The 27,863-nt window shown below is 38.7% G+C and overlaps 1 protein-coding gene across 3 annotated transcripts; it reads right to left on the reverse strand.

The window, feature by feature from the left end:
• Positions 1 to 4,095: 4,095 nt before the first annotated feature.
• Positions 4,096 to 27,495, reverse strand: LOC307114904 (myosin-2; the record flags this gene model as incomplete). 3 transcript variants are annotated; one of them, XM_079797778.1, is made up of 38 exons in its annotated part: positions 4,096 to 4,248; positions 6,605 to 6,700; positions 6,819 to 6,923; positions 7,003 to 7,173; positions 7,264 to 7,389; positions 7,880 to 8,083; positions 8,173 to 8,481; positions 8,647 to 8,771; positions 8,874 to 9,039; positions 9,117 to 9,300; positions 10,020 to 10,216; positions 10,357 to 10,475; positions 11,155 to 11,281; positions 11,881 to 12,270; positions 12,353 to 12,443; positions 12,527 to 12,672; positions 12,756 to 12,932; positions 13,046 to 13,288; positions 15,179 to 15,434; positions 16,986 to 17,122; positions 17,208 to 17,331; positions 18,451 to 18,568; positions 18,656 to 18,743; positions 19,589 to 19,662; positions 20,277 to 20,586; positions 20,711 to 20,881; positions 22,150 to 22,299; positions 22,384 to 22,502; positions 22,692 to 22,830; positions 22,983 to 23,086; positions 23,179 to 23,277; positions 23,914 to 23,977; positions 24,109 to 24,201; positions 24,292 to 24,406; positions 24,487 to 24,514; positions 25,614 to 25,770; positions 27,059 to 27,202; positions 27,289 to 27,495. In XM_079797778.1, the coding sequence occupies 38 exons, from the start codon at positions 27,493 to 27,495 to the stop codon at positions 4,096 to 4,098; spliced, it is 5,826 nt and encodes a 1,941-aa protein (XP_079653904.1). The 3 variants fall into 3 exon arrangements, with proteins under 3 accessions (XP_079653904.1, XP_079653906.1, XP_079653905.1); XM_079797780.1 differs by having other exon boundaries at positions 19,589 to 19,656; positions 24,298 to 24,406; positions 27,289 to 27,474; XM_079797779.1 differs by having other exon boundaries at positions 19,589 to 19,656; positions 27,289 to 27,474.
• Between the last annotated feature and the right edge of the window lie 368 nt (positions 27,496 to 27,863).

A 27,863-nucleotide genomic window follows, 5' to 3' on the forward strand; every position in this document is an offset into this window, starting at 1 on the left:
AATGCAAGATGATGGCAGGGCGTTCTCCATCTCTTCCACTTACTGTCCTTATCTTTCAATTGGATGATAAGTACCTTGCCGGCAGGGAGTACCTTTCCCTCTATGGCATCCTTCACACCTCTCAGAACACAAGGTGGATGCAGCAGATAGCTCAAAGCTGCCTTTGTGAGTAAAAAGAACTATAGAAATAGGTTGCAAAAATTCTAGGAACTATTTTGTATGTGGTGAAAATCTTTTCATTCTAGATTTGGATTTTCAAAGACGAATAAAGGAAAGCCAAATGTGAGGGCTTTATTTTGCATCATTTTGTTAAAATATATTCTATTCATCAATTTCTCTTGTTCCTGTACCATAATTTTGACAAACTAAGCTTTTTCACCTGTCTAGTATTTATCAAGGACTTAAGATAAAGTGTTATTACTTTTATTTTCTTGCTTTATTACTAATACTATAAAAATTTCACAAAAAAAATTTCAAGATTAGTCTCTTGCCACTTAACATTCATTAATCCTGTCAATAATGATAATAGGTGATCTATTTTATAATAACAAAGATATCTTTCCAGGAAAACTTAAAGCACTTGGGCAGACTTTTCCACATTTTCCCAAAGTCCAGTGATTAGAGTGACACAATTAAAATGCTTTGTCTTGCTGAAATTATTCATCATCATTTTCCATATTTTAAAAATTTTCCATTTTACAGATTATGAAACAACATGCAGATTTAAGCCACTTTCCAAGGCAAGGATTCAATCTATTTAGACAACATCTCTAGTTTTTTATATTTAGTGCTGGGTAAAAGCTGTAGTATAGGAAATTTACATTTTCTCTATAAACTAATAACACTGAAATGTATTGCATGTTAGAATTCAAGTATTTAAAAGACAAACTGCAGGGTTACAAATAGAAAAATTATGTATAAAACTCCTAAAGACCTGAGAAAGCATTTTCATATATGACAAAGGACATAAATGCATATGAAATCACTTTCTAAGTCCCCCTCAGAATTTTTCAAGGGAAGTATGACCATCCATTGAATTGAAATACTTTTATTTGATGACCCCTAACCACTCTCCAAACCACTGCAGAAGGTTTCATGCACCCTTGAGGAATGAGAAAAAATCAGTATCTTACCTTAGAGCTACAACCTGGAAGTGGATCAGAACTGCAAGAAAAAAGACAAATTTCTTCTGAATTACATTCTGACAATCCCCAATTATAGCATGCATAATTCTTAAGTCAGGACCAGAAAATGACTGGGACCACTAAAACGTCTAATTAAAATTGCTCCCGAGCACGTTGGTGCCTCACTGGAAGAGCTGCCAGGGGCAGTGGGAGCCAGGATGTGTGGCATGGCATGTGTGAGGGCAGCCAGGCATCCCTTACCGTCCTTCGCACAGAGCCCTGTCCTCTCACACACTTACCTTGAAGCTTTATGAGGAAAGACAAGTCATAGTCATTCCAAGGGCACTTTTATAGCTTTATGAGGAAAGACAAGTCAGACTCATTCCAAGGATACTGTTATAGGATCAAATATGGAAAACACGTAGCCTCCTCCTCTTTCTTAAAACATGTTTGGCAAAACATTTTTTTGGCAATGAAGGTCTCCAAACATAATTCCCTTCATATTAAAGATGTTTGGATATAATTAGAAATATTTCCTCTCTCATTGGGTTAAGTATATGAATCAATCTCCTATAAATAATTTGAGTTGTTGGCAACCTGAAAGTGAGGTGCTGTTTCAGAGGCGCTATGTTCTGCAATCCCTGGACCTTTTTGCCTGTTGCTCTTCTGTTTCACTGAGTCGACTGTGGGAAGTCTTGTCAACTGACTGCACAGTTGCAGACATCACACCAGGGAAGGACGATTCTGCTTTTTACCAGAGAAATGTGAAAAGACCCTTAGTTCTTCCCAAGAATGCATGATATTTTTTATTCATTTTGCTTGGAAATTTAATTTTAACATTTGCTTCATGAAGAGCAGCCAAAGATAGCTTCATTTGTTTTCCCTAGCCAGTCGTCTCGGATTCATTGTCACATTATACCACTCCCACTTCAAACGTGCTCCAAAACTGGATTATCTCTCCGAGCTGAGTTGTCCTGCTTCTCTCACTTTTGTTTGTTTGTTTTTAATGCAAGCTGCTTGTGAAATCCTGTTTCCTCTATGAAACTCAACATAGGAAAATATAAGGAAAAAAAAGTGCTTTTCTCTATCTATAAATCAGCAACTATGCCTTCTCTTCCATCAACTACCCATGGTATATATTTCACATATATATTGCTTACAAACAATATCTGAACACTGTTCTATTCTAATTTTTAATTTAAAAATATTTGTGTTATTATCTCTGTGATCTCTTTATGTCAGCATTGTCTGTCTGGAACTGACATCAAATTTGCTTAACATACCCTGTTTTGCTATCATTCCTGTATTATTGTGCTTAAATTTCTATCAATTTAATGGACAGAGGTTGCCTTATGAAAGCAGATGCCTGGAGATACTGGTTGTAATGGTCACATGATAGTATTAGTGTAAGAGACCATCTAATCCATATCACTCATCTTACTAATTATGCAACTGAAATCCAAAGAATAGAAGAGAATTTTCACAAATCCCACAATAATCTAGATGCTGGTCACCTGATGCAATGCAGTGTGATTGCTGTAACACTCTTCTACCTGGGGTGTACTAAAGCCATCGGGGGAAAGGGTCTTAAAGGAGACATTCTTCTGAGAGGGGCTTCCCTAACCAACTCTTAACCCATTTCGTTACCAGAGGTACATCATTTCATTTTCTTACATGTCCGTTTACTTTATAGGGCATCTGGAAAATGTGGGTAATGATTCTCAGGAAGATAAAACATTTTAATAATGCTCTCAATAGGATTTGATGGGAATTTTAAGAGCCTTTTGACCTGCTCTGGATAGATTTTTCAAAAAGTAGAATGTAAGACTCCACTTTTGGTCATTGTCGCCAATTATGATGCATGTAAGCAAGTGAAAGAAGGGCCATTGCAGTGAGGACAATTACCCTTCCTAAGGCTAGTGCTACCTGTTAAACTGCTCACATCCAATTTGAGTTACTGTCTCATGGTGCCATTTAAACCAGTATATACTTCCTTTCTATTTAGATGGAATGTTACCTCTTAACTTTTCATTTATGCTGCCCAGGAAGGTTATATGTTTGGCTGTGATCTTAACCGAATCTGGTTTAAAAATCAATCCTCTAGGAAAACTCGGAGTAATTAAGAGTGCCACCATTATCTGCTTTTTGCACCAAACTCATACTCATCATTATGTGTGTTGAATATATATTTAAATAATTTATTTTGAGATTCATATTTTATTGATTACACAGGAAGCCACAAAGTCTGAAAACATAGGCTAATAAACAGCTTACTGATGTTCAATATTCTCTTTGTATCCAAACTCAATAGCCCCCTGTAACTTTCATAGGGAGGTCACATCAGACTCTTTAATGTCATACCCATTACCTAATGCACACACTGTGGATATACAATATATTGGTATTGCTGATGAAAACCTTCATGTGCTAATAATACTTTGTATTTGTATTCTTGATAACAGTTATTAAGCAAGGAGAGTTAATGATATGTTTTAGCCTGAATCCCCTATGTGAGAATAGAACTAGTGCAATTCTTTGCATAGACCTGGAAAATTAGGTTCCTTTTAGGGGAAATAGGAGCTTTCTAAGACGCTACTATACCCCAGTATTAGGGAAAGGTTAGAAAGAAATACTAAAGAACTTCCAGATTTCTGTTCATCAGAAATGGCTTCCCTAATTAGTGACAACTTTATAGTTTTAAAGTATTACTACAGACCTAAAATAAAAGTAAATACATAACTACTTCTTAGTGGCACATTGAATGGTATTGTTTGATAGCCTTGTGATTATTCAAGCTTTGACATCGATTTAGGAGAGAGAGAAAAGACCAGTCTAAGGATATTGTTTGCAAAGCACCCTATGCTTTTATTTCCGTTGCAATAGGGTGGAATAAACAAAATTACAGATAGACATGACCAAAGATTTCACATTTTGTGCTTCTCTTTAGTCATTCCATAACATCAGGGCACAATCACTCTTCATTTATGATTTTTGTGTGAACCTCGCGGCTCTTCACCCGCAGCTTGTTAACCTGGGACTCAGCGATGTCAGCCCGCTCCTCGGCCTCCTCCAGCTCGTGCTGGAGCTTGCGGAATTTAGATAGATTTGTATTGGATTGTTCCTCCTGAGAATAAAAATGGAATTGTAAGGAACCCATATTGTGCATCTTTCTAGACTGTATAAACCTAAGGGGAGAACAGACTTGGCATCTACAAAGAAATTAAAATACTCAACAAGAAACATGATTGTCTTACCTTCTGGATTCTGCATATCATTGAAATTAACTTTATGATTTTTTTGGGATTTGGTATCTCATAAATAATAACATCGATATTTTTGCAACCAAAATGTATTAAAAGATACATTCCACAAGTAGAGCAAGAAAAAGTTTAAGAGCAGAGGAGGAGGCAAGAATATTGTCGTGCTTGCTAATGCTTGCTATAAGATGACTGTTTGCACGAGTTAGATATTCTTTATCATATTAAGAATGAATTTCTTTAAAAATATATTTTTTAGAGAGAGAGAAACATCCATGTGTGAGCAGAACATCTATCAGCTGCCTCCTGCATGCCCCCTACTGGGGATCGAGCTCACAACCCATCATGTGCCTTGACCAAGAATCAAAACAGGCAACCTTTTGGTGCATGGAACAATGTCGAGCAAACTGAGTCACACTGACCAGAGCAAGGATGAATTTCTCTATATGTTTTTTGTTAATCCTCACCCAAGGATATATTTCCATTGATTTTTAGAGAGAGTGGAAGGGAGGGGGAGAGACAGAGAGAAAAACATACACACATTGATTGGTTGCCTACTGCACGTGCCCCAACCAGGACCGGGATTGAGCCTGCAACCGAGGTATGTGCCCTTGATGGACACTCTATCCTCTGAGCCAAACCAGCTAGGGCAAGGATGAATTTCTTAAGTTTCTTTAACTTGAAAAAATGTTGAATTTCATGATATATTTGTCACATTTTAATACAATCACTCACTTTTTTTTCTCCTTTTCTGGATGTAATAATTCTATTGAGAGATTCCCTAATATTAAATATTCCTTTCATTATAAGAATTGAACCTATTTAATCACTAATGGACAATATCTTGAATAAAGTAAGAGTTTTAGCCTTGCCGGCATGGCTCAGTGTTTGAGTGTTGACCTATGAACCAGAAGGTCACCTTTGGTTCCCAGTCAGTGCACATGCCTGGGTTGCAGGCTTAATCCCCAATAGGGGGCATGCAGGAGGCAGCCAATCAGTGATTCTCTCTCATCATTGATGTTTCTATCTCTTTCTCTCTCTCCCTTCCTCTCTGAAATCAATAAAAATATTTTTTTAAATAAGCGTTTCTGCAGCTTAGTAATTTATTTTTACTATAATTATATTCATTAGTAATACTGCCTTCAGTTTTCCCCCCTCTTTCTCTCTTGGACAGGTTTTGGTATGAGGGTTATGTGAGCTTCTTAAAATAATTTGGGAATCTTTTCATCTTTTCCCATGCTCTGCAATGGCTAACATAGCTTGGGGATTATCTGTTACTTGAAGTTTTGAAAGACTATCTGGAGCTGAGCTCATTTTCAGAAGTAATTCTGAAATAAATTATTTAGCCAACTTACTAATTTAAGTTCTTGTATAAAAATCACCAATTTCTTCTAGATTTCAACTTTGTTGACAGGTTTATATTTTACATTTTAAAAATGTAAACCTACTTGTATGGTTGTCTACTTTCTCATTTCTCATGTTGAGAGTTTGTATTTTTTTCTCTTTTTCCTCAATTAAGCTAGATATAAGTGTATTTATTTTATTAATATTTTTATTAACTCCTTAGAGACTATCAGGTATTACTGAAATTAGCAAATTAGAATATAATACACTCTTGTTCATCAATTTCTACCTTTATTTTTATTAGTACTTCTTACTTTTCTTCTTATTATTTATAATTTCTTTATTGGACTGCCGGTTTGTTCATTTGTTTTTATTTTTACTCATAACAAAAGCATATGAAGCAATGACTTGTCCTCCAAGGACAGCTTTGACTATATTCTATAAGTTTGTAAAAAATAGTATCTTCCTTGAAATATTATTTATAATGGATAATTATTCAGTAATTATGTTTTTGATTTCTGATTTAACCCAAAATATTTAGGAAACGTAGCTTCTTAATGTTTAAGCATTTGGGAATTTTTGTTTATATCTCTCATCACTTTACAATTTTACATGCTGTGCTTAGAAAATGTGGCCTGTATTATTTCTGTCTTGAAGTTTTTTGAGATTTCTTTGTGGATTGAAAATTTACTTTTTAAATCAAGCTATTAATGTTATAAATAATGAGCAATAAGTAAAAGGGCACAAAAGTTTTTAAGAAGGACATAGTCTCTATAAAGCAAATAGCTTATTTACTATAAGGAGTAGTAAATCTAATTATTTATTAACTTTTCTTAACCAGGGGACTTGTCTCTTTCCTTCTAGCTTAAGGATACTTACAGCTTCCTCGGCTTGTCTTTTGTAAGATTTCACCTTTGCCTGAAGTTTATCTACCAAATCCTGAAGCCTGAGAATATTTTTCCGATCTTCTTCCGTCTGAAAGAATAAAAAGCGTAGAACTTTACTTCTAAATAACATGGTGGTTATATCATTGCATATGAGTATTTCACGTATATATGGAGGAGAACTTAGTTGATAAAAATTCTTGCTGTACCTGGTAAGTGAGTTCCTTCACTCTCCTCTCATGTTTGCGCAGACCTTTGACAGCTTCAACATTACGCTTCTGCTCACTCTCAACCTCTCCTTCCAGCTCACGCACCTGTGAATAAATCGGCACTTAAGAACTGTGATCCAATGAGGCATTGGGAGCAAATGGAAATAGATGTTGAGATACACACTCTGGCCTCCAGTTTTTGGATCTGCTTCTTCCCGCCTTTCAGGGCCATCTGCTCAGCCTCATCCAGACGGTGCTGCAGGTCCTTCACCGTCTGCTCCAGGTTCTTCTTCATCCGCTCCAGGTGGGCGCTGGTGTCCTGCTCCTTCTTCAGCTCCTCGGCCATCATGGCTGCCTGGTTAGCAATAAAACATAATCAGTTGAGGGAGCTGAGATAGCACATCAAGATTCAAATTTGACCACCACTGCGTTGCCCTCTGCTCACATCAGTGATGGCCTTCTTGGCCTTCTCTTCTGCGTTGCGAGCTTCCTGGACAATGTCTTCCATCTCTGCTTGTATTTGGGTAATGTCTGTCTCCAGCTTCTTCTTGGTGTTGATCAGGCTGGTGTTCTATTTAAAAATAAGTTATACATTTTTTATCATGTTATCTAAGAACTTAGTGGTAGCTATTTTTTTAAATTCAGATAAAAATATGTAAGTCAAATGACCTTCAATATTATTTTGCTATGTAGTACAATTAAATAAAATAGAAATGTTATAGAATATTCAGCATTTCCAAGTACATAGTTCATAATTAGGGCAAATATCTCTATAATTTTATAACTGCTATTTACCAGTGAGACCATTTCTCCACAATAAAACTGTCAATACTGATAACTAGGGTCAATAAAGATGTTAACACAAAATAACATGAGTAGCCTTAGAATATTATAAGAAGAAAAAAATAACTTATGCAAAATAAAAGAGCAAAAGACTTCTCAATAATACAGTGAAAATTTGGTAGAAGTATAAAACTTGGCTGTCAGATATAAATTTAAGCTTATATTTTCTGGGATATATACACATTTATTAAAGGCGAGTTCTTTGTGCTGAATCTCACCTGGGTGTGCAGGAGCTGGACACGCTCACTGGCATCCAGCAGCTCCTGTTCTGCGACTTTCCTGCTCCTCTCCGTCTGCTCCAGAGTGGCTCTCAGCTCCTCAATCTCAGCCTGCAGCAGGTTGGCTCTGCGCTCAACCATGGCCAGCTGCTCCTTCAGGTCCTCCTGGCCCCGGAGAGCGTCATCCAGGTGTAGCTGGGTGTCCTGTGGGATGAAAGATCATTGAGACATCTTGTTCTCAGGGCTTCAGCCACCCCAACTGCACCGGGGCCATCTCTTGACCCCCCATTTACCTTGAGAATGCCTTGTGTGTTTCTGTAGTTCCTCAGGGCCTCAGCAGCCATGCGGTTGGCATGGTTCAGCTGGATTTCCATTTCATTAAGGTCTCCCTCCATCTTCTTCTTGATCCTGATGGCATCATTCCTGCTCCTGATCTCAGCATCCAGCGAGCTCTGCATGGACTCCACCACTCTAATGTGGTTTCTCTTCAGTTGGTCAATCTCCTCATCCTTTTCAGCAATTTTCCTGTCAACTTCAGCCTTGACTTGGTTCAACTCCAGCTGGATGCGCAGGATCTTTCCCTCTTCATGTTCAAGAGATGCCTTAATGACAAAAAGGGTGACGTTAGCGGGGAATGGAAACATTTGGAAGTTTTTCTGCATACCTTCTCTTTCACAGATTTTGTGGTTTTTATCTTTTTATGCAATCTGTAGTGGATGGGCCTAATTCTTTTCTGAATTTATGTGTAATGTCACTTTGACCGGTACCTCTGCTTCCTCTAAAGCAGCCTGTAGTTCGGCCTTTTCTTGTTCAATTTGCTTCTTTATTTTCTCCAGTTCATGGATACGTTTCCCTCCTTCTGCAATCTGCTCCGTGAGGTCAGAAATCTCCTCTGTTGTTGAGGTAAAAGACAGGTAGAGATTTGGTCAGACAGAGGACATAAGGGAAAGGTTCCTTCAAGGCATGAATACCACTGAGAGTGAAAGGAACTCACGCTGCAAGTTTTTGTTCTCCCGTTTCAAAGTTTCTAGCTGATCCAGGGATTCCTCGTAGGCATTCTTCATTTTGAACAGCTCAGTGCCAAGAGAGCGGGCCTCCTTCTGGGAGGCCTCAAGTTCAGCATGGGTTTCCTCATACTTCTGTTTCCATTCTGCCAGGATCTGAAAAACCGAGGGTGGTTACATGCTGTAAAGGATGGAGGGAATTAGTGGAGAGCAAGGGCTGCTGCAGAAATTACCTTGTCAAAGTTCCTCTGCTTCTTGTCCAGGGCTGCGCAGGCGGCATTAGTTCTCTCCACATCAAGCATGAGGTCCTCCACCTCATTCTGTAATCGCTGCTTCGTCTTCTCAAGGGAGGCACACTTGGCGTTCACAGCTTCTACGTGTTCCTCGGCGTCCTGCAGACGCTGGGCCAGCTTCTTCCTTGAAGATTACACATATTTATAGAGAGAAGTGAACCAAAACAAGAATTGTGAACTATTACCACACTGAAAGGCATTGGAAACTTCATATTAAAAATATTCATATTAAAAATATCCATTCATTCATTGGACAGATATTGATGAGCTCCCTTTATGAACAAGACACTGGGTACACAGCAGTGAACAGGATAGAAAAAGGTCCTTCTCTCATGAAGCTTCCAAACAAGTGGGAGAGAAACAATAAGCAAGTGAGAAAATGCATAATAGCATATGCTGATATAAGTGCAATGAAGGGGAAAAAAGGAGAGGAAGTGGTGAGCAACTATTCTATGTAGTCAGGGAAGGCTCCGAAGAGGAGGTAACATTTGAGTAAAAATCTAAAAGAAGTCAGTGTGAGCTGGAGGGAGGTTGGGGTAGAGTATTCCAGACAGAGGGACCAGCAAGTGCAATGCCCTGAAGCAGGAATGAGCTTGTGTGCTGGACTAACAGCAGTAAGTCCTAATTATCTGTCATTTTTTATTTCCTTAACCAGATTTTAGACGAAGAGGGCAAAAATCATGTTTGTTTTATTCATTCTTCACAGAAGGCATAACAATGCCTGGCAAATAGCAGCTTAATTAATGAACATTTATGGGCTAATTCATGGACTCTTCAAAGATTGTATCTTTCTGACTCAATAAGCAAAGTATTTTGTGCATTCTCTCATATCTGTGTACATACTTGGCCTCCTCCAGCTCCTCTGTGCGCTGGATGGCGTCCGTCTCATACTTGGTCCTCCACTGGGCAACCTCAGTGTTGGCCTTGGACAGCGCCCTCTGTAATTCAGCCTTGGATTCCTGCTCCTCCTCATACTGTTCCCGCAGCAGGTCACAGTCGTGGCGGGCTGACTGCAGGGCATGGGCTAGGGCGTTCTTGGCCTGTGGAAATAGTTACATCTTCATTTTACTGGATATTTAAATGTTTAATTATTAAATTTCAAAATCTTCAAGAAGTTGATGTAATGGACTCCAATTAGGGTCAGATCATGGGGGAAAATTAGTCTTATAACAATAGTTACTTTTATCTCCTCTTCAAGTTGCCTCTTTAATTCCTCAATTTGTTGAGTATATGCTTGTTTGCCCCTTGATAACTGAGACACCATCGCTTCTTTTTCATCTAGCTGACGTGAAAATTCACCTGATAGGCAAAAGAAATAGCACCATTTCTTTAAGTGAAGAAAAGTTTTGTAAGCATATATTAGAAATAAAATTTAACTTTTAACCCCCCCCAATTGAGTGCTCAAATGATTGAATTATTTATTGACATCTTCATGCTTAATGTTAATTTTTCTGATTTTTATGGTGAAACATATTAATCGGAATGAATAAATACACCTTAAATATTTTTGTTTTATCCATAATTTGTTCTTTTAGGGTTATATGTTACTGTGTAAAACCTGCTGATAACTTTCAGAGAAGGGAGCTAATGTGCCTAATTGTACCTCGTCCCATTTTATAAGACTTGTTAGAGACTGGGTTATCCATTGCCCTCCTCAGGAATTTGGTTCACTGTGATATAGATAAAAAGAAGCTTGGTCTAAAACAGAAGCTCTGGACCCACGTTGGAGTATTTCCTAACCCCGCATCCTCTCAAGGTGGCCAAATACTCAAGGCCTCTCTGGAGCAGAACTTAATGCAGTCTTTTGAAGCATCTATCTCCAACGTTGTCCCCACGCGACCTTGAAAGTTTGAGAGTCTGAGCTGTTCAGTGAATCACCCATTCTCAGTTGCTTTTAATAGGTTTTCATATCACCAAATCAGTTGTTTTTAGCCACATCACCTCCACTCTTAGGCGGCATAGAAGAGGAGAGAGTTACCAGATTCAGTCTGCAAGCGGCCCCTCTGGGCGGTCAGGTCATTGATCAGCCGCTGATGCTCTTCTTCCTTTGATTTCAGTTCACTCACTTGGTCCTCTAGAGTGCGGCACATTTTCTCTAGGTTTCCCTGTGTGAGACAAACACAAATGAGTAAATGAAGACATTTTAACATAATTTAGCTGTAGCTACAATTTCTTCTGAAAAATATTTATTTTTATATATGAAATAAATAAAATTCTCTTACATGTAATACGATATAGACAGTATATTTTATGGTGTCCTAAGTTGAAAATATACATTGGGATTTTTAAAAAGCTAATTGTGAAACTATGTTCAATATTATAAAAATTTTTATGATTATGGTCTAAATTTAAGAATTTTTGGTATATTTTCTAAAAGCGTGTTCAATATTTCATTGCCTTTATGTTGCTTATTGGATAATTGAGAGTATTGGAGACCTGTGTTCTTCAATTGGAGACCTAGAGAACACAGATGGTCTATGTTCAAAGTTGATGCTTTTAATTCATTATTGGTATGATGGGACCAATGTGCTTAACTTCTTTGATTTCAGTTTCTTCAGCTGTTCAGTAGAAATGATACAAACACTAATGTCTTCCTTTCAAAACTACTAGATTACTACATAGAACAACTGACATAATGTGCCTTTATGATGTGTGCATAAAGGATTATTGTTGTTAACAACCAATTTTTCAGACTCAGTAGTACCTTGGCTTTAGAGACTATTTCTACATTACTAGCGAGGTCATCGATCTCCATCTTCATCTCACTCTTCTCCTTCTCCAGTTTCTGCTTGACCCTCTGCAGGTTGTCTATCTGCTCCCCAAGTTCAGCCACACTGTCCGCGTGCTTCTTCCTCAGAGCGGCTGCCGTGGCTTCATGCTGCAGGGTGGCCTCCTCCAGGTCTCTGCGCATTTTCTGGAACTCGGCCTCCCTCTTCTTGTTCATCTCAATCTGAGCTGACGTTGCCCCACCAGCTTCCTCCAGCCGCTCGCTGATCTCCTCCAGTTCCCGGGAGAGGTCAGAGCGCTGCTTCTCTGCTTTGGCCCTAGAGGCTCTCTCTGCCTCGATTTCCTCCTCCAGCTCCTCAATGCGGGCCTGGGAGTGTGAAAAACACAAACTTAGCTTGTGTTAGTAATTTTATCATGTTGAATTCCACTGATGGAAACCAGGTACTTACCTGTAACTCCTTGATCTTCTTCTGCAGCTGCATCCCAAGGGCCTGTTCATCTTCAATCTTGCTTTGCAGATTGGTCATTTCAAACTCTTTCCTTTTTGAAAAGTAGCAAAAGATAACAATTGAGTCCATATCCACTATTGGAAGCAAGTTCATAAGTAATTATTTTATACTTACTTTTTTAACTTTTCATCAAGTTGTTGTTTTTCATTTTCAATGTCCATTATGGACTCTTGGGCCAACTTGAGGTCACCTTCAAGTTTCCTCTTAGCCCTTTCTAGGTCCATGCGAAGTTTCTTTTCTTGCTCTAAGGACCCTTCAAGCTAAACATAAATAATGTTGAGTCAAAAGGTTTGTTTAGCATTTTTTCAAAAAAAATATTTTTTCTTGTTAATCCTAGACTTACATCATCCACTTGCTGCTCTAGCTTGATTTTAGATTTGGTCAGGGTGTTGACTTTGTCTTCTTCTGCCTGCAGATCATCCAGTGTCTGCTGATGGGCCTCTTGGAGGGCCTTCTTCTCCTTGGTCAACTTTGCGATGGTTTCATCCAGGCCTGCCATCTCTTCTGTGAGGTTTTTCACCTTAGGAAGTAAAAATACTTTGCATTACATGCTATATTTTGGTGAATTCAGTTTTGTGCTTGTATTCCATAAAAGTAATAAAAACATAGACTTTTCTTGTATATATTTCATACCTTGTTCTCTGTGGCATGCTTTTCCTTTTCAACCTTGGCCAGTGTCAGCTCAAGGTCATCAATGTCTTTCTTCAGTTCTGAACATTCATCCTCCAGTTTCCTCTTCTTGGCCGTCAGCTCAGCATTGATCTCTTCCTCATCCTCAGCTCTCTCAGTCACCTCTTTGATTTTGGCTTCAAGCTGGATTTTGGTTTTGATCAGCTGGTCACATCTTTCCTCTGCATCAGCCAAGCTTTCAGCTTCCTTGATTGGGAACAAAATCAAAATTGAGAAGAAAGAATGAAGGTTTTTCAATGATAACAGTATAAATTCCTGTTATTCTTTTATTTAAACTTTTGTGAACCATCTGCTGTGTGCAATGCAGGATATTCCATGTTGTGGAAAAAACAAAATGTATCGGTTATTGTCTTGTGCCTTTAGTAGAGTATATACTTGTTCCTTGGTATCCCTGAGGGATTGGTTTCAGGACCCCCTCATGGGTGCCAAAATCCACAGTTGCTCAAGTCACTTATATAAAATGGCATAGTATTTGCATATAACCTACAAATATCCTCCCATAGACTTTAGATCATCTCTAGATTACTTATAAAATTGACATAAGGTAAATGCTATGTAAGTAGTTGATATACTATATTATTTAGGCAATAATGACAAAAAAGTCTGTACATGTCAGTAGAAACACAATCATCAAAGGCCTGTCTATATAGTACATGTCAGCAATAATATAACATTTTCCCTAATATTTTCAATTTACAGTTGGTTAAATTTGTAGATGAGGAACCCATGGATATGAAGGGCCAACTGTATTCTACAATAGGTTAGAAAGCCTATCCCCTAAAAGCTACCATTAATTCAGAAAGCGATTAGTGACATAAGAGTTCAGAAAAGTTATATCAGAGATGGTTCTGTAAATGAAATGGAATTTAAGTTGGGCCTTACCAGATGAGCAGGATTTGGTTTTTAGAAATCAATTTATTGGGGGAAGGAGCAGAAAGAGAGAAGGCATTCCATCAGGAGATATTCAGGATGCAGCTGCTACTAGACTATTTCTCTTTGTGACACTGTGGGATGATCCTGATCATGCACGAAATTCAAGTTGAGGCATAAAGTAATCAAGAAATTCCTGGCAACCTGCTATGTTTCCAGTTAAGAAGTTTGGGGATATACAGGAAATGAGAGAGGAATTGATGTGCACATTTATCAGTGAGCCTCCATATCAGCCTTTGAGTACATAAAAGAATAAAATGTGCTCCTTAGAGTCATGTGGTGGATATAGTGGTGTAGGAAAGATTCTTACTAATTCTTAAAGGACAAGAGAAAAAATTCAGGAAAGATTTGAAGATTGTGGGGGAAGAAAAAGATCTCCTTTTCCTTCTGTAATCTAGAAGAAGGAGTTGTTACACCCCAAAACTTGACTGAAGAGAACAATCTTAACAAGAAAAATATATGATTTTGTGATGAATAAATTATGCCAGACCAATTCAATTCAAACCAAGTGAAAGGCAGTCTTAAAAATCACGCATTAGAGTTGATGGAAGCAGTTCTAAAAGGATTGGTTCAGGAGTGAGCAGTGAGCAGGCTGGATGGAAGAAAAGAGAATTGGCTGCAGGCAGAACAACTCAGTGCTGCTGCAGAAATCTGGGTATGACATGGTGGGCACTGACTGTAGAGGTGGTCTAGAGAGAGAATCTGAGTTTTGGGGATCAATAACAAGCAACAATTCAATAAAAGTTGATGCAGAATACTGCAGTTGTCACCTGGATGTATTGTGATTCATGATCCATGGACATCTAAAAGTTGAAGAAATTTTCAGAGAAAAAATCACTCTCCCCATGCTACCCTCCCCTTAATATTCTATTTGGGATAGTTTTATATGAAAATCACTTTCAAGAATAAAACTGCAAAATGGGAGACAACATTCTACCTCAGTTCTATCTCATTGCCCCAGTGCTGGTGTGGAAGTATTTATTGGTCAATAAAGGAATATTTGGACTTTATTAGTACAATCAGAATGCTTTCACTTTTTCCTACAGTGTGTCTCTCACGCTGACTACCCAACTTAATGTCACTCATGAGCATATCTGTAGCATTTGTATCCCGATTAGCAGTACTCAGGATAATACCAGTACTTACAGACTGAACTTGGAGCTGCAAGTCATTTTTCTCTTGCAAGAGTGACACCATCTTTTCTTCAAGTTCCTTCCTTTTTGCCTCTGATTTGGCCAGTTCTTCTTTGGTCTTCTCGAACTCTTCCTTCATGTTGGCCATCTCCTTCTCGGTCTCCGCACTCTTGAGGAGGGGCTTGATCTTGAAGAAGAGCTTCATCCAGGGCCAGTGCTTGACATTCATGAAGGAGCGGACGTTGTACTGGATGCAGAAAAGGGCTTCTCTGAAATGACACAGAAATATCAGTGTAGACTCATGCAAATTGGATATTGTATGGATGATAAAATCAGATGAAATCTTGGCAGTGAGAGTTTGGGGTGCTGCCCCACTGTGTTCTCAACTAATTTCAAAAGCACAATGAAAAACATTGATTTTGTGGTTTTGGTCAAGGACTTGCTAATCACTTATTTCTCTAATTCAGTGCTTCTCAAACTTGGCTGTACACAAAAATCATCTAAAGGACTTATTAAAACATTGGTTCCTGGACTCTATCCCCAGAGATTCAGGTTCAGAGGATATGAAGTGAAGCCTAAACATTTACATTTTTATCAAGTTTGCAAGAGATGCTGATGATGCCGATCCAAGGGCCACCCTTTGAGGAGTGTGGTTCTGCCTCAGTGCTCTCAGAGTTTTCTATGAGAACACCAGTAGGAGCAGGGAAGGGCAACTAGCTTCTGAGGGATGTGAAACATGGGATAAATAAGCTAATTAAAAACAGAATTTCTTTGAAAATCTCTGGTTTTATATTTTAATATTGTATGAATTTTGCATTCTACTCTATATCACATTCATTTTCATCTAAATTATTTATAAAAAATTAATTACCCTCATATTTAGGCAATTAACTGCCCAAATATATACCTAGAGGGTCATGATACTTATTATTTTTAATTAAATAGAATACAATAAACATTAGCATAACTAGAGGTGATAGAAATAAAATTTGTTTTATATAAATTATATATTTACACATACATACATATATGTATGGGTGTACATATGACAAATAGAAAATGCATTTCTCACTATGGGTCCCATTCATATGCATCCTGCAGTTTGAGATATCTTAGTCTTGAAACTCTGTCCCTGTATCATATTCGATCACTAGAAAACTATATACCTGGTGACATTGTCTTAGCTTACTGAAGGGAAAATTTTCACAGATAAATGCCCTTAATATTTTAAATCATGATAGTTTGATAATAGAAATAATCAGATGGAAGAAGTTGTTTATGTGTCTTCTTGTATAAAACCACTGTTGAAAATACTGTCTGCTATGCAGTTCAATGTGTCTTATTTAGAAATCCACCCAATAAATTCATATTAGAACCAAGTGCTAGGGCAAACTTTGTCTCTGCTTACTCACTGGTATATTTCCTCTTGTTGGTAAATTTTTATCTATATATCTATATATGTATATCTATATATGTATATCTATATATGTATATCTATATATGTATATCTATATATGTATATGTATATCTATATCTATGTCTATGTCTATGTCTATATCTATATCTATATCTATATCTATATCTATATCTATATCTATATCTATATCTATATCTATCTCCCCAAAACATGCAGCATGTATTCCACGGTGATGATCTCTACCTAAGTCTTCTGGTACATGTATCTCTTCACTTCAGTGCAAGACTCAGATTCATTCCTTATTACTTTGGTCACCTTATCATATCTGAGTCTTAACTGTAAGCCTCCTCAAATGTGTTTCTGAAGAAGGAAGATATGAATAAACAATATACTGTTTACATACCTTCTCTCCACCATCTTCTGGTACTCCACTCTTGCCAAGAACCCTCTGCACCTGGCCTGGGTTCGGGTAATCAGCTGGGCCAGCTTGTCATCTCGCATCTCCTCTAGGAGCCCCAGAAGACCAGCTTTGAAAAAGACCTGTGCATGAGCAGAGTTGTAGATCAGAAATTTTACATCAACTCAAAGCAACAGGAATAGCGTCAGGTAGACTTTAGAGACTTACCTTGGTGTGACCAAATCTATACTGAGTGTGGTCAATGTCAATGGAGGCAAGGAGCTTCTCAGAAGCCTTCTTGCTGTCAATGAATTGTCCTTCAGGGATAGCACTTGCATTTAATACCTTGTATCTGTTAAAGTACATACAGCTTTTTTAAAAACTTGGTTTACTGATAATACTAATAGTAACTAAGCATTAAATGATCCATTAAGCAATCAAAGTTTCTGTTTTAAAATTTATTATGCTATTTTGTTCACAGGAAGGACATTGAATATATGGATAGTCAATCTAGCATTGACTATTCTTATTCCATTTTACCTTCCTGCATAGTTGTAACTTTCTGCCTCATCAGACCTTGTTCTCATGAAAGGGTTCTATAATCTTATTCCCATTAAGGTATAGATGACTAATAAAATATAGCATGTTATCCTTGCTAGATGCATTTGCTTTTTAAGATCCTGAGTAAGAAAGCAAGGTTTAATGTGGAATCTGGTAGAAAGTACTCTAGGTACACGGAACTGTTCTAATCACCTAAAATCAAACATAGGAGTGCTGTAGGTCTTGGACACTGGAGTTCTCTGTCAATTCCCCCAGACCCAGACTTAGGAGAGACAAACTCCCTATAGCTGTTACTCAGCATCTTGTCCACTTTGCCTTTTATTTGATTCTCAAGATGGACTTATCTAGGGAAGAGAAAAGGGAGCTGAGGAGCTGTTATTGTGACATGATTCTGCAAAACATGAGGAAATTAGTGTATGAGAGAAAAAGATGAAGATACAAAAGAAGTGACAGAAAATGACTTAGTGATAGCTATATATGTATGAGCAAGTTCCTAACTCAACCACTTAATAACCATGTGACTTTGGGTAAGTAACTTAATTTCTTTTAGCCTCAGGTTATTCGTCTATAAAATGAGGTCCTGGTAGTACTTCTTCTGCTGAGTTTTTATAAGCACTAAATGAGATAATCCAAATATATTAAGCACTCAAAAATTATAGTATTCATAATTATCGAAGTTAATGTATACTTCTATGAGTTAACCCAGAAGCTTGGTAAATTCAATGAAAAGTTTGCAGAGTACTTAAATATGTAGTCTGTCTTTCTTTTAAAGGTGTTTTGAGGCATATACTTTTTTACTTTTTGTGGAAAATTACTATAACAAATAAAGGCATATTTTCACTAAACTGTTTTGCCTGAATTAAATATATTTATGCTAAACTTTAAGATGCACCATTTAGGAGAATCTGACCTCTGTTTGAAGTCTGCGTAAATGATTCTGCTTGGGAATCCTTTCCTACAGATACGGATGCCTTCCAGCACACCATTACACCTCAGCTGATGCAGGACAAGTTCATGCTCCATGGCCCCTAAAAATACATATTTATTCATTGAAGAGTTTGTTTAAAAGGAGGTATGGCCATCATGCATTGTGCCTTCATTCTAGAACTTCTTACCAGGAGTTTTTGTTTCATTGGGGATGATACACCGCACAAAATGGGGATGGGTGCTCCTGAGGTTGGTCATCAGCTTGTTCAAATTCTCCTGTAATGTCAGGAAAAATCTTGTTATCAGCCTTTAGACTAAGCATTTTGATGATGTCTATAAAATCAGTGTCTATGGTGGAGTTCAATGACCTACATGCAGCATTTTCACTTAAGGTAACACCTTGACATGCTTCTCCTGAGATGCAATTTCTGCTTGAGTACTTCCTTCTCCACTTGAGTGGCCAAGAGTTGCACACATAAAGAATCTGACACATGATTCTTTTTATTGTAGACAAGTACTGTCTATCTTTCTACCCTCTGGTCACCCATATACATTCACAAGGCCATTGCCTTCCCATACTAGATGGTCACACTTTCTTCTAAACCCCATGGTTTTCCAAATAAGAAAATACAAGCCTACACCACATTTGGACTTTTTTTCTTATAAACATGGTTCCCCATTTCCAATTATATCAATGTTTAGGGCATAAATATTTTTTATAAAGGGAACAATTCTGCCAGTTATAATTGAGAAGTGACCAGATTAAGAACAAGGATATGGTATTGCCTTGCTTATAGAATAGCTGTTAGATTTTAACTAGTCTTACTGATTATTTTGTCTCTGAGTACATTCCATTGCTTATGTTTATGACTCAATTAAATTATGAATTAAAGAGTATTAAGTTTTATAAAATGTTCTATAAAATATTGTTTTATTATTTGACTTAACATGAAAGATGAGCTAAAAATTTCTGAGCAATTCAAAGCTCTTCTCTCCAAAGTTAGATTAACACATGTCACTTGTTAATGTCAGCCCTTTTCTGAACACTTGTGAAAAAAAGACCCTTTGATTTTAACAGATTCCTAAAGTAGCTGGGGAGTGTCAAGAACAGTTTCTCTTACTCTGAAAAGGGCAGACACCGTCTGGAAAGAAGAGCCCTTCTTCTTACCACCTTTCTTGCCACCACCAGCTGCCTCTGGAGAAAGAATAAGAAAAGATGTCATTCAAATACAATTTTGAATCAACAGGGCTATTTCTTGCCTATTTGCTGATTTTTGTGCTGAAGTGAACATTTCTTGTCTGTTGGACTCGAATGAATCGTATATGCCAACCATGTTTGCAACCACTTTTCTGTAATTTTATTTCATCACTGGGAAATGAAATAAAGGACATTTGTCTCACTGTATAGAGAAGGAATCCTCAATATTAGGACACTTAGGGACACTATAATTTAAAAATCATCAATAGAAGCTAGAATTGAGAGGCAGAAGTTTGTCATTATATTGCCTTAAATATCCCCAGATACTCAATACCCAGCAAATGTGGAGGGAGAAGCAGGAGAGAATCATGGAAGCCGAGATTTTGCTGTGGTTGAGATCCTGGCAGTTTCTCTCTGGCCCTTTGCAGTAGGCCTCTGTCAGTGCTGGAGGGAGCCACAGGGGTACAATTACAACACAGCCTCCTTACTCAAAACGTGGAGACACAATGGGTTTGGCCCAGCAATTCTGCGAGGGCTCTGAGATCACCAGCCTCAATCTAGCACCACATTTTGTTACACCCAGAGAAAGTGTTAGATTTTTTTAGCAGTACCTGCTTCAGCAGTTTGAGCCCCAGAGAAGAGGAAAGCTAAAGTTTTCAGTGAAGACTTCTGGTATAGCCCGACCACAGTCTCATTCAAGGGGTCCTTGTTCTTGTCAAGCCAGCCGGTAATGTTGTAGTCCACGGTGCCCGCATAGTGCACCAGCGAGAAGTGGGCCTCAACCTTGCCTTTGACAACCTTGGGCTTCTGGAAGTTGTTGGATTTTCCAAGATGCTGCTCATACAGCTTGTTCTTGAAGGAGGTGTCTGTGGCCTTGGGGAACATGCACTCCTCTTCCAGGATGGAGAAGATGCCCATAGGCTAGAAGCAGACCACACACAGTTATAATTCTATTTAAACATTTTTCTCTGTGCATGGAATTAAAATAAGATGCAATGAATAATTTAATTGCCAGAAAATATGGTTTCTGAAATGTAAAAAAGACCTTCTCAATGAGCTCGATGCAGGCAGCCAGGTCCATCCCGAAGTCAATGAACTCCCACTCAATGCCTTCCTTCTTGTACTCCTCCTGCTCCAGCACGAACATGTGGTGGTTGAAAAACTGTTGCAGTTTCTCATTGGTGAAGTTGATGCACAGCTGCTCCAGGCTGTTGAACTAAATAAATAAATGTGTTTACTTTCCTCTTTTTACATATAGGGCTTTTTAATTTAAAAATAAATGTCAAATAGCCTTTAAAAATCATTGGGGACCTGTGAAGTTCAATGTTTTCTCTTCTACCATTTAGGCACAATCCTAAATCATTGTTCATACACTTTCCTGCACTTGCATAAGTCTACTCAGGTATTTTCCTGAATTCCTACTTAATCATTCATGTTTATTCCCATTAACTTTTACATTTTCTATTGACTCATTTAAAATCTAATGTGTGAGCCATTGGCAGCTGGCAGAGAGGATTTCTGCTGTCTGTACATCATCCTGGTCAGCATTATAGTGAGCAATGATTGCCACCCACATTCTTCTTTAATCTGAATTGAAATAAAAATCAAGATGCCAAATATTATGTACATTATGTTAACTCACACTTGTATTTTATTAAATACCAAAACATTAACATTAGCTAGATATAAATAGTGGAATTAATGTGGAATACTTTTCCTAGATCTTCCATATTATCTGCAATGCCCAAGTTTTACTTTAAGAATTTGAAAGAAAAATATGAACTTCGTCAAAACTATAAGCCAGAAAGATGTATTTCATATCCACATATGAATCTTTATCCCATGATATTACATTAATGAGAATTAAAAGTTAATTGTGATGAGTTTGGGTTTTTTTAAATATATATTTTTATTGATTTCAGAGAGGAAGGGAGAGGGAGAGAGAGATAGATACATCTATGATGAGAGAGAATCATTGGTTGGCTGCCTCCTGCATGTGCCCTTGGCCAGAATCAAACCCTGGACCCTTCAATCCGACGCTCAATCCACTGAGCCAAACTGGCGAGAGCTGCATTGAGTTTCTTGATACTTACTCTAAATTGCTAACCTTTTCTCAACCCTTATTATCTGCCTAAGTTTTTCTGAATTATTTTTCCACCATATATTCAGGGCATATTATGAGTTGCATAGGTTAAGCTCATTTTGCCTTGTCGGATTTTTAGAGTGCCCCCTGACACTACACCATGCTGGTGTCTAACACCCTTTGGGTCATGGAGCAAGTTAAAGAGTTGTCATCAAGGGCATTATTTCTCATAAAAGTAAAATCGCCACTATAGTAAATGATGAGCCCAATCACACTCTTTTAAGTCTTAGCATAATTTTTTGACAACTTAAGAAAAGGTTATTACGTTCACAAATTTCTTCCTATTGATATTTCCATTGCCTTTAGATAAAATCCCAGTAACCAACCAGCTCCCAACTCACATCAAAGATCTCAAAGCCAGCGATGTCCAAGACCCCAATGAAGTACTGCCTGGGCTGCTTGGTGTCCAGCTGCTGGTTGATGCGAGTGACCATCCACAGAAACATCTTCTCATAGACGGCTTTGGCCAGAGCACCCACTGCATTGATCACCTTGAAAGACAAAGACATATTGAGGTTATTAGAGGACTGTAACATTCTTGCATCCCTGACAGTGCATTTGAATTGTGCACCTACCTGCTCTACAGTCTGGCCTTTGGTGACGTATTCATTGCCGACCTTGACCCTAGGGTAGCAAAGGGCTTTGAGCAGGTCAGCAGAGTTCAGACCCTGGAGATAGGCTGCCTTGTCAGCAACTGTAGAGACACAATTCAGGTACCCAACATGACCCACCATTCATGGAGTGTGAATCACTATAGAAAGTCTGTGCAGGAGTACATTTCTGCATGTCCCATCAGAAGCTCAGTTGTAAAGGAGACATGAGTTTGGAATGGACTTTTTGCCTAGATTCTCCTGTTAAACCCAGATGTAGCTACATTTTATACCTTCAGTGCCATCTGGCTCAGCTTGCTCCTCACGCTGCTTTTGCTTGAATTTCATGTTTCCATAATGCATTACTGCCCCTGTGAGCTTATAGATGGAAACTCTTTCATCAGCAGTGAAGCCCAGGATGTCAATGGCACTCTACCGGGAGAAATGAGAGGATAACGATTAGGAGAGAAGAGACTAACTTATTTAAGAGAATTTATACTATATCCTTACGACACACCTACAGTAGGTTGCTATTGTCTTTCCCATGCATAATGTAGTTTTTTAAAACTGCATGTGTAACTTACATCCGTGGCCATCAACTCTTCTTGGTCATCAATGCTGGGGACTGTGATCTCCCCTTGACTGACAAAGGCATAGTCATATGGGTTTGTGGTGATCAGGAGCATTTCTGGGTACATAGAGTTCAGGAGATAAATTGTACATTACAAGTTGTTAATAAAAAAGATTAACTTTCATCTGTGAGTTTAAGATCTTTCTTACCAATCAGTTCTGGCTTCTTGTTAGACATGATCTGATAAAAAATATGATAACTTCTTTCCGCCTTTAGCTGGAAAGTAACTCTGGACTTCTCCAGAAGATCTGCAATGGAAAGTAGATATTAGATTGGAGGGAAATTGTAAAGTTCCTGGAGTGATTTGGCATTTATGGTCATCAGTTATAATTTATTGGCCCCTTGAGATTTCAGCTGAATGTTCCCATGTGGTACCACATAATACAGCTCTACAATGGCAGTTACTCTTACCATCTCTAGAAAGAAACTAAAGCATGCTGGCCCAGGCATATTCATTTCTCATACAGAAGATGCCTGATGCATGAAATATAATAGATTCTTGATAACCTCTCCTCCCCAAAGTCTGTTCTCACTTTATAATAAAGGGAATACTAAACGTGAAATTTGTCAAGGCTCAGACTTGGAAGTAATTGCACATACTCAACTCATAGTGTTAATTTTTTTTTCCTTAGAAAATTTTGAGGTCAATTCTGAGGCTGGAATAATTCAGACAAGCCTAACAGCTCCTGGCAGTTCCTACAGAATCACTAGCTCACGACTGATGTGGCTAAAACACACTGTGGACTCTGGGTAAGACTGGCATTAACTGTGGGCATGTTTGGCAGAAGAATGGTATTAAACAGGCTCCAGGCTTGTCAGGAGCTGCATGATATTCCCCTCAAGCCATCATTCCTGGATTCTATTTAGGGGGTTCTGTTACTCACATGTTTCAATATCAGCAGAAGCCAGTTTTCCCGTGGTACTAAAATGGATCCTGATGAATTTACCCTTGCAAGTAAAAAAGATGTTATGTGAAAAGCTTGGAGCACACAAGAAAGATGAGATTGAAATGATAATTCAGACATGCTTTCTCTGGCATTTAAAGGCCAAGAAAACCCCTCTGTGACCAAGACACTTACAAAGCGAGAAGAGTTGTCATTCCTCACGGTCTTGGCATTGCCAAAGGCCTCCAGCAGGGGGTTGGCACTGATGATTTGATCTTCCAGTGTCCCCTGCAAAGGCAAGCGCAGTGCTCACATCTGAGGCTCCCCACTTCCTGAGACCTCGACTGTCTTGACTGTGACTTAGAGTATTGGACTCACCTGCATTTTGCCAGAAGTAGGTTCCTCCTTTTTCTTCTCCCCAGTAACTGCAATTGTTGCGAAGTACTGGATGACACGCTTGGTGTTCACAGTCTTCCCTGCACCAGATTCTCCACTGTCAAAAAGTAACTAAGTCAAAAGAGGTCCCAAAGCTGGCAGCTATCAGCCAAGAAAAGAAAGCATAAATCTACTTACGTGATCAGGATTGACTGATTCTCTCGGTCTACAAAAGAGAAATTATAGTCATTTAATACTCTTCTCTCACATATTTGTAACTGGCAAGTAAAGTAAAATGGAATGACCTTAGTGTTATTTTCAGCTATCCCTAGGGCTTGCTGGGCTTGAGGTCTATTCCATTTTTCAGTTTCTTCTCTTTTTCTCTGTAGGGCACCCCTCACCTCCCACCCAATTTATCATACATGTAACCATTTAAACAGAGCACTCCTTGGAAGCACCAGACTTTTTAAATACTCTACCACTAAATAAACCTCAAAAGTGGGCTTGGGTCTTCAGTTGGATTTAGATGACAAGTTATTGACTTATTTAATATTATAGGTAGAAGAAGTAATGAAAAATAGGTGTTAAAGATATTTTAGCTTGTGAAAAGGAATATAGTAAACATGGTAACAAGTAATCATGGCTTTGGTCATTTCTTTTAGGGAAAGGTCAAAGTTAGTTTTCGTGTTTTACTCTACCTAAAGAGGAATTCTCTAAACCCTTTCCCCAAGGTGTATAGTACTAAGAAGTGGTCTAGCTGAGACAATATTCTAGGAAGAAGATTCATGGTATAACTGTTTTTATACCAGAAACACCTTACAATCTGGAATGCGTTTGCATTGGTTCTAGGAGAAGGGCAATAGCATTTATGCCATCCTTAATGTAAAGAGTCTGTTCATTAGTCCTAATTGTAGATATGAGGATAAGACCAGAGAGGCAAATTTTACTCTACTGTTTTTTAACTCTTGGTAATAGAAACACAGTGTGTGTGTGTGTGTGTGTGTGTGTGTGTGTGTGTGTGTTTACATATATGGATATGTTCATGTTTTTGCTCAAGCTCATTTAGTGTCTGAGTTATTCAAAAGTTAATTATTTAACTATGGCCAACATCTGTTGATTTTCAGAAGTTTAAGGGATCATTAGCAATTATGGGATAGTAGGGATTGCAAGTCATCTTTTATGCTCTCTCCTTGCTGGACCGTCTCTCTCACAAACACATCAACCTCAACTGAAGGGGATCATCTCAAAGAGTGTGTTGAGATGTTAGAGCTTTTTCCTCCTATGGTTCTGCTCTAAAAAGATGCACATTATAGCATTCAGCTCACCAGTCAGCATGAACTGATAGGCGTTGTCAGAGATGGAGAAGATGTGGGGTGGGGCCTCCTGACGCTTTTTGCCTCGGTAGGCAGTCACCACCTCGGGGTTATACACCGGCAGCCACTTGTAGGGGTTGACGGTGACACAGAAGAGTCCTGAGTAGGTCTGTGCAAGGGAATAAGAAAGAATAACTACTCAAAGACCTTTTCCATTATTTATACAATTCACTTATTAAATGAATTTTAACTAAAAGGAGCACTTAAGTAAAATGCTGATGCCATTCTTCTTTAAGACTTCAGCATGAAAACTAGTTAGAAGGTTCAACAATAGGACAGCAAACTTTTTGAGGGAAGGGACCACAATTTAAATTTATTCCCGTTGGAATTTATCAGTGATTTTCACATAGCAGAGGCTCCAAAAAGATTTTTTATGTGTAATATGAGACATTCTTACTGTATTTTAGGAAAGAAGGATATATTTCTTTTATAACAACTAAGGTAGTTAAAATTCATAAAAACATAAATTTGGACACAACCTAAGCACCCAACAATACAGGAATGGTTAGGTGAAATAGGCTAAATCTTCTTAAGACAATATATTACAGGCATTTGAAAAGGTAAATAATTAAACCAAACACAGAATGATGTAAATGCATCATGATTATGATAGGATGATTTCCAAATCTTTGACAACTGACCGGGACAAGCACCCCCCAGTAAGAATGGATGCTGACTGAACACCAGGTTTGTTTGCGGAGTGTGTCCAGCTGAACATCATCACTGACTAACCTGTACCAAATACAGTGTAGCATAACTTCAGCTGGAAATCTGTACTGAGTGTGTAGTATAGGTCAGGTGTCTGTGAGGCACCAGGAATGAAGCATAAATAAGATGATGTTCCTTGAGGAAGTCACAGATGGTCAAAAAACATGGTCAGTGTTATTGCAGGGACAGAAACAACAGGACAGAAAATGCAACTCTTCCTGGGAAGCTGGAAAGGTTTCATCAAGGCATTTCACATAGAAGGGTTGAAAAGGCACAGACACCTTGCTGTTATTTAGGAGTAATGAAAATGAGTGAAATTTGGTCTTTAAAGGCATTATGCTTAAGTGCTATAACATAAGTTTATCTTTTCTATCTGGATGATTTTGCTGCTGGAATAAGGAAGGGTTGAAATGTAGGCATGTGGTTGAGATATGAGCGGCTGCTCCAAGATTTGTTTAAAGGATCTGCTGCAAACTCAGTGTGTGGACAATGGCCATGCCCAGCTTGGGATGAGAAGATAGGATACAGTGCCAGCTGCTGGCTTGTGCCTTCCAATAGCAATAGTGAACCTTTTAACTAGTTACACTACTAGTGAAAGCACAATGTGTCACTATCTGTGACTCATTTATACTACAGTGAGAGCAATGGACTGGGGTCCAGGTGATGACCACTCGGGAGGGGGCACTCACGTAGATCATCCAGGCTGCATAGCGCTCTTTGAGGTTGTACAGCACAGCGGGCTCATGCAAGTGGGTCATCATGGCCATGTCCTCGATCTTGTCGTATTTCGGAGGGTTCATGGGGTACACTTGGTCATCTTTCACTGTCAGAGTCTGGTGAACAGAAAAGATAACTTTATGTCAACTGAGTGACCAAACAAAAAAGTCAATTAAATGTCAGCTCCGGGGACTCAACTCACCGCTCCCGCTTCAGTCTTCACGGTCACTTTCCCGGCCTCTCTGCTCTGGATAGTCCCTTTCACAAAGGATTCCTTGGGCTCCACCACAAAGACAGATGTCTTGGCATCAAAGGGCCTATTCTGGGCCTCAATGCGCTCCTTTTCAGACTTTCGGAGGTAAGGAGCAGCCTCCCCAAAAGCAGCCATCTCCTGGTCGGCGGCAGTCATGGCTGCAGGACTCTGGGGCCCTAAAGGAGGAGAGGAAACGTCACACTAGAGATGCTGGCCTGTCATGCAGATCCATAAAACTCTACATCGATGATATTCCAAGGGCCCCGTGAGAACCCCCCAAGCGCATCCACCGTACACTGTGCTCTAGTTACTGAAACGAACATAATCACAAGCACTCAAATGCATCTGGGGTCCCTGTGCACCCAACGCCGAACGTGGGGCTTTACACCCATTATCTCCTTTTACTCTTTGAGACTGCATTCTAATCAGGGAGCTGGGTTGTAGGCTCAGCTGCTGCCGAGGAGCTCGTGACCTTGGCTAAGGCACTTGACCTTTTTGAGCCTCAGTGTCTCCATCTGTAGAAT

This window comes from Cnephaeus nilssonii (genome assembly GCF_951640355.1).
Source record: "Cnephaeus nilssonii genome assembly, chromosome: 19".
Lineage (NCBI taxonomy): Eukaryota > Metazoa > Chordata > Mammalia > Chiroptera > Vespertilionidae > Cnephaeus > Cnephaeus nilssonii.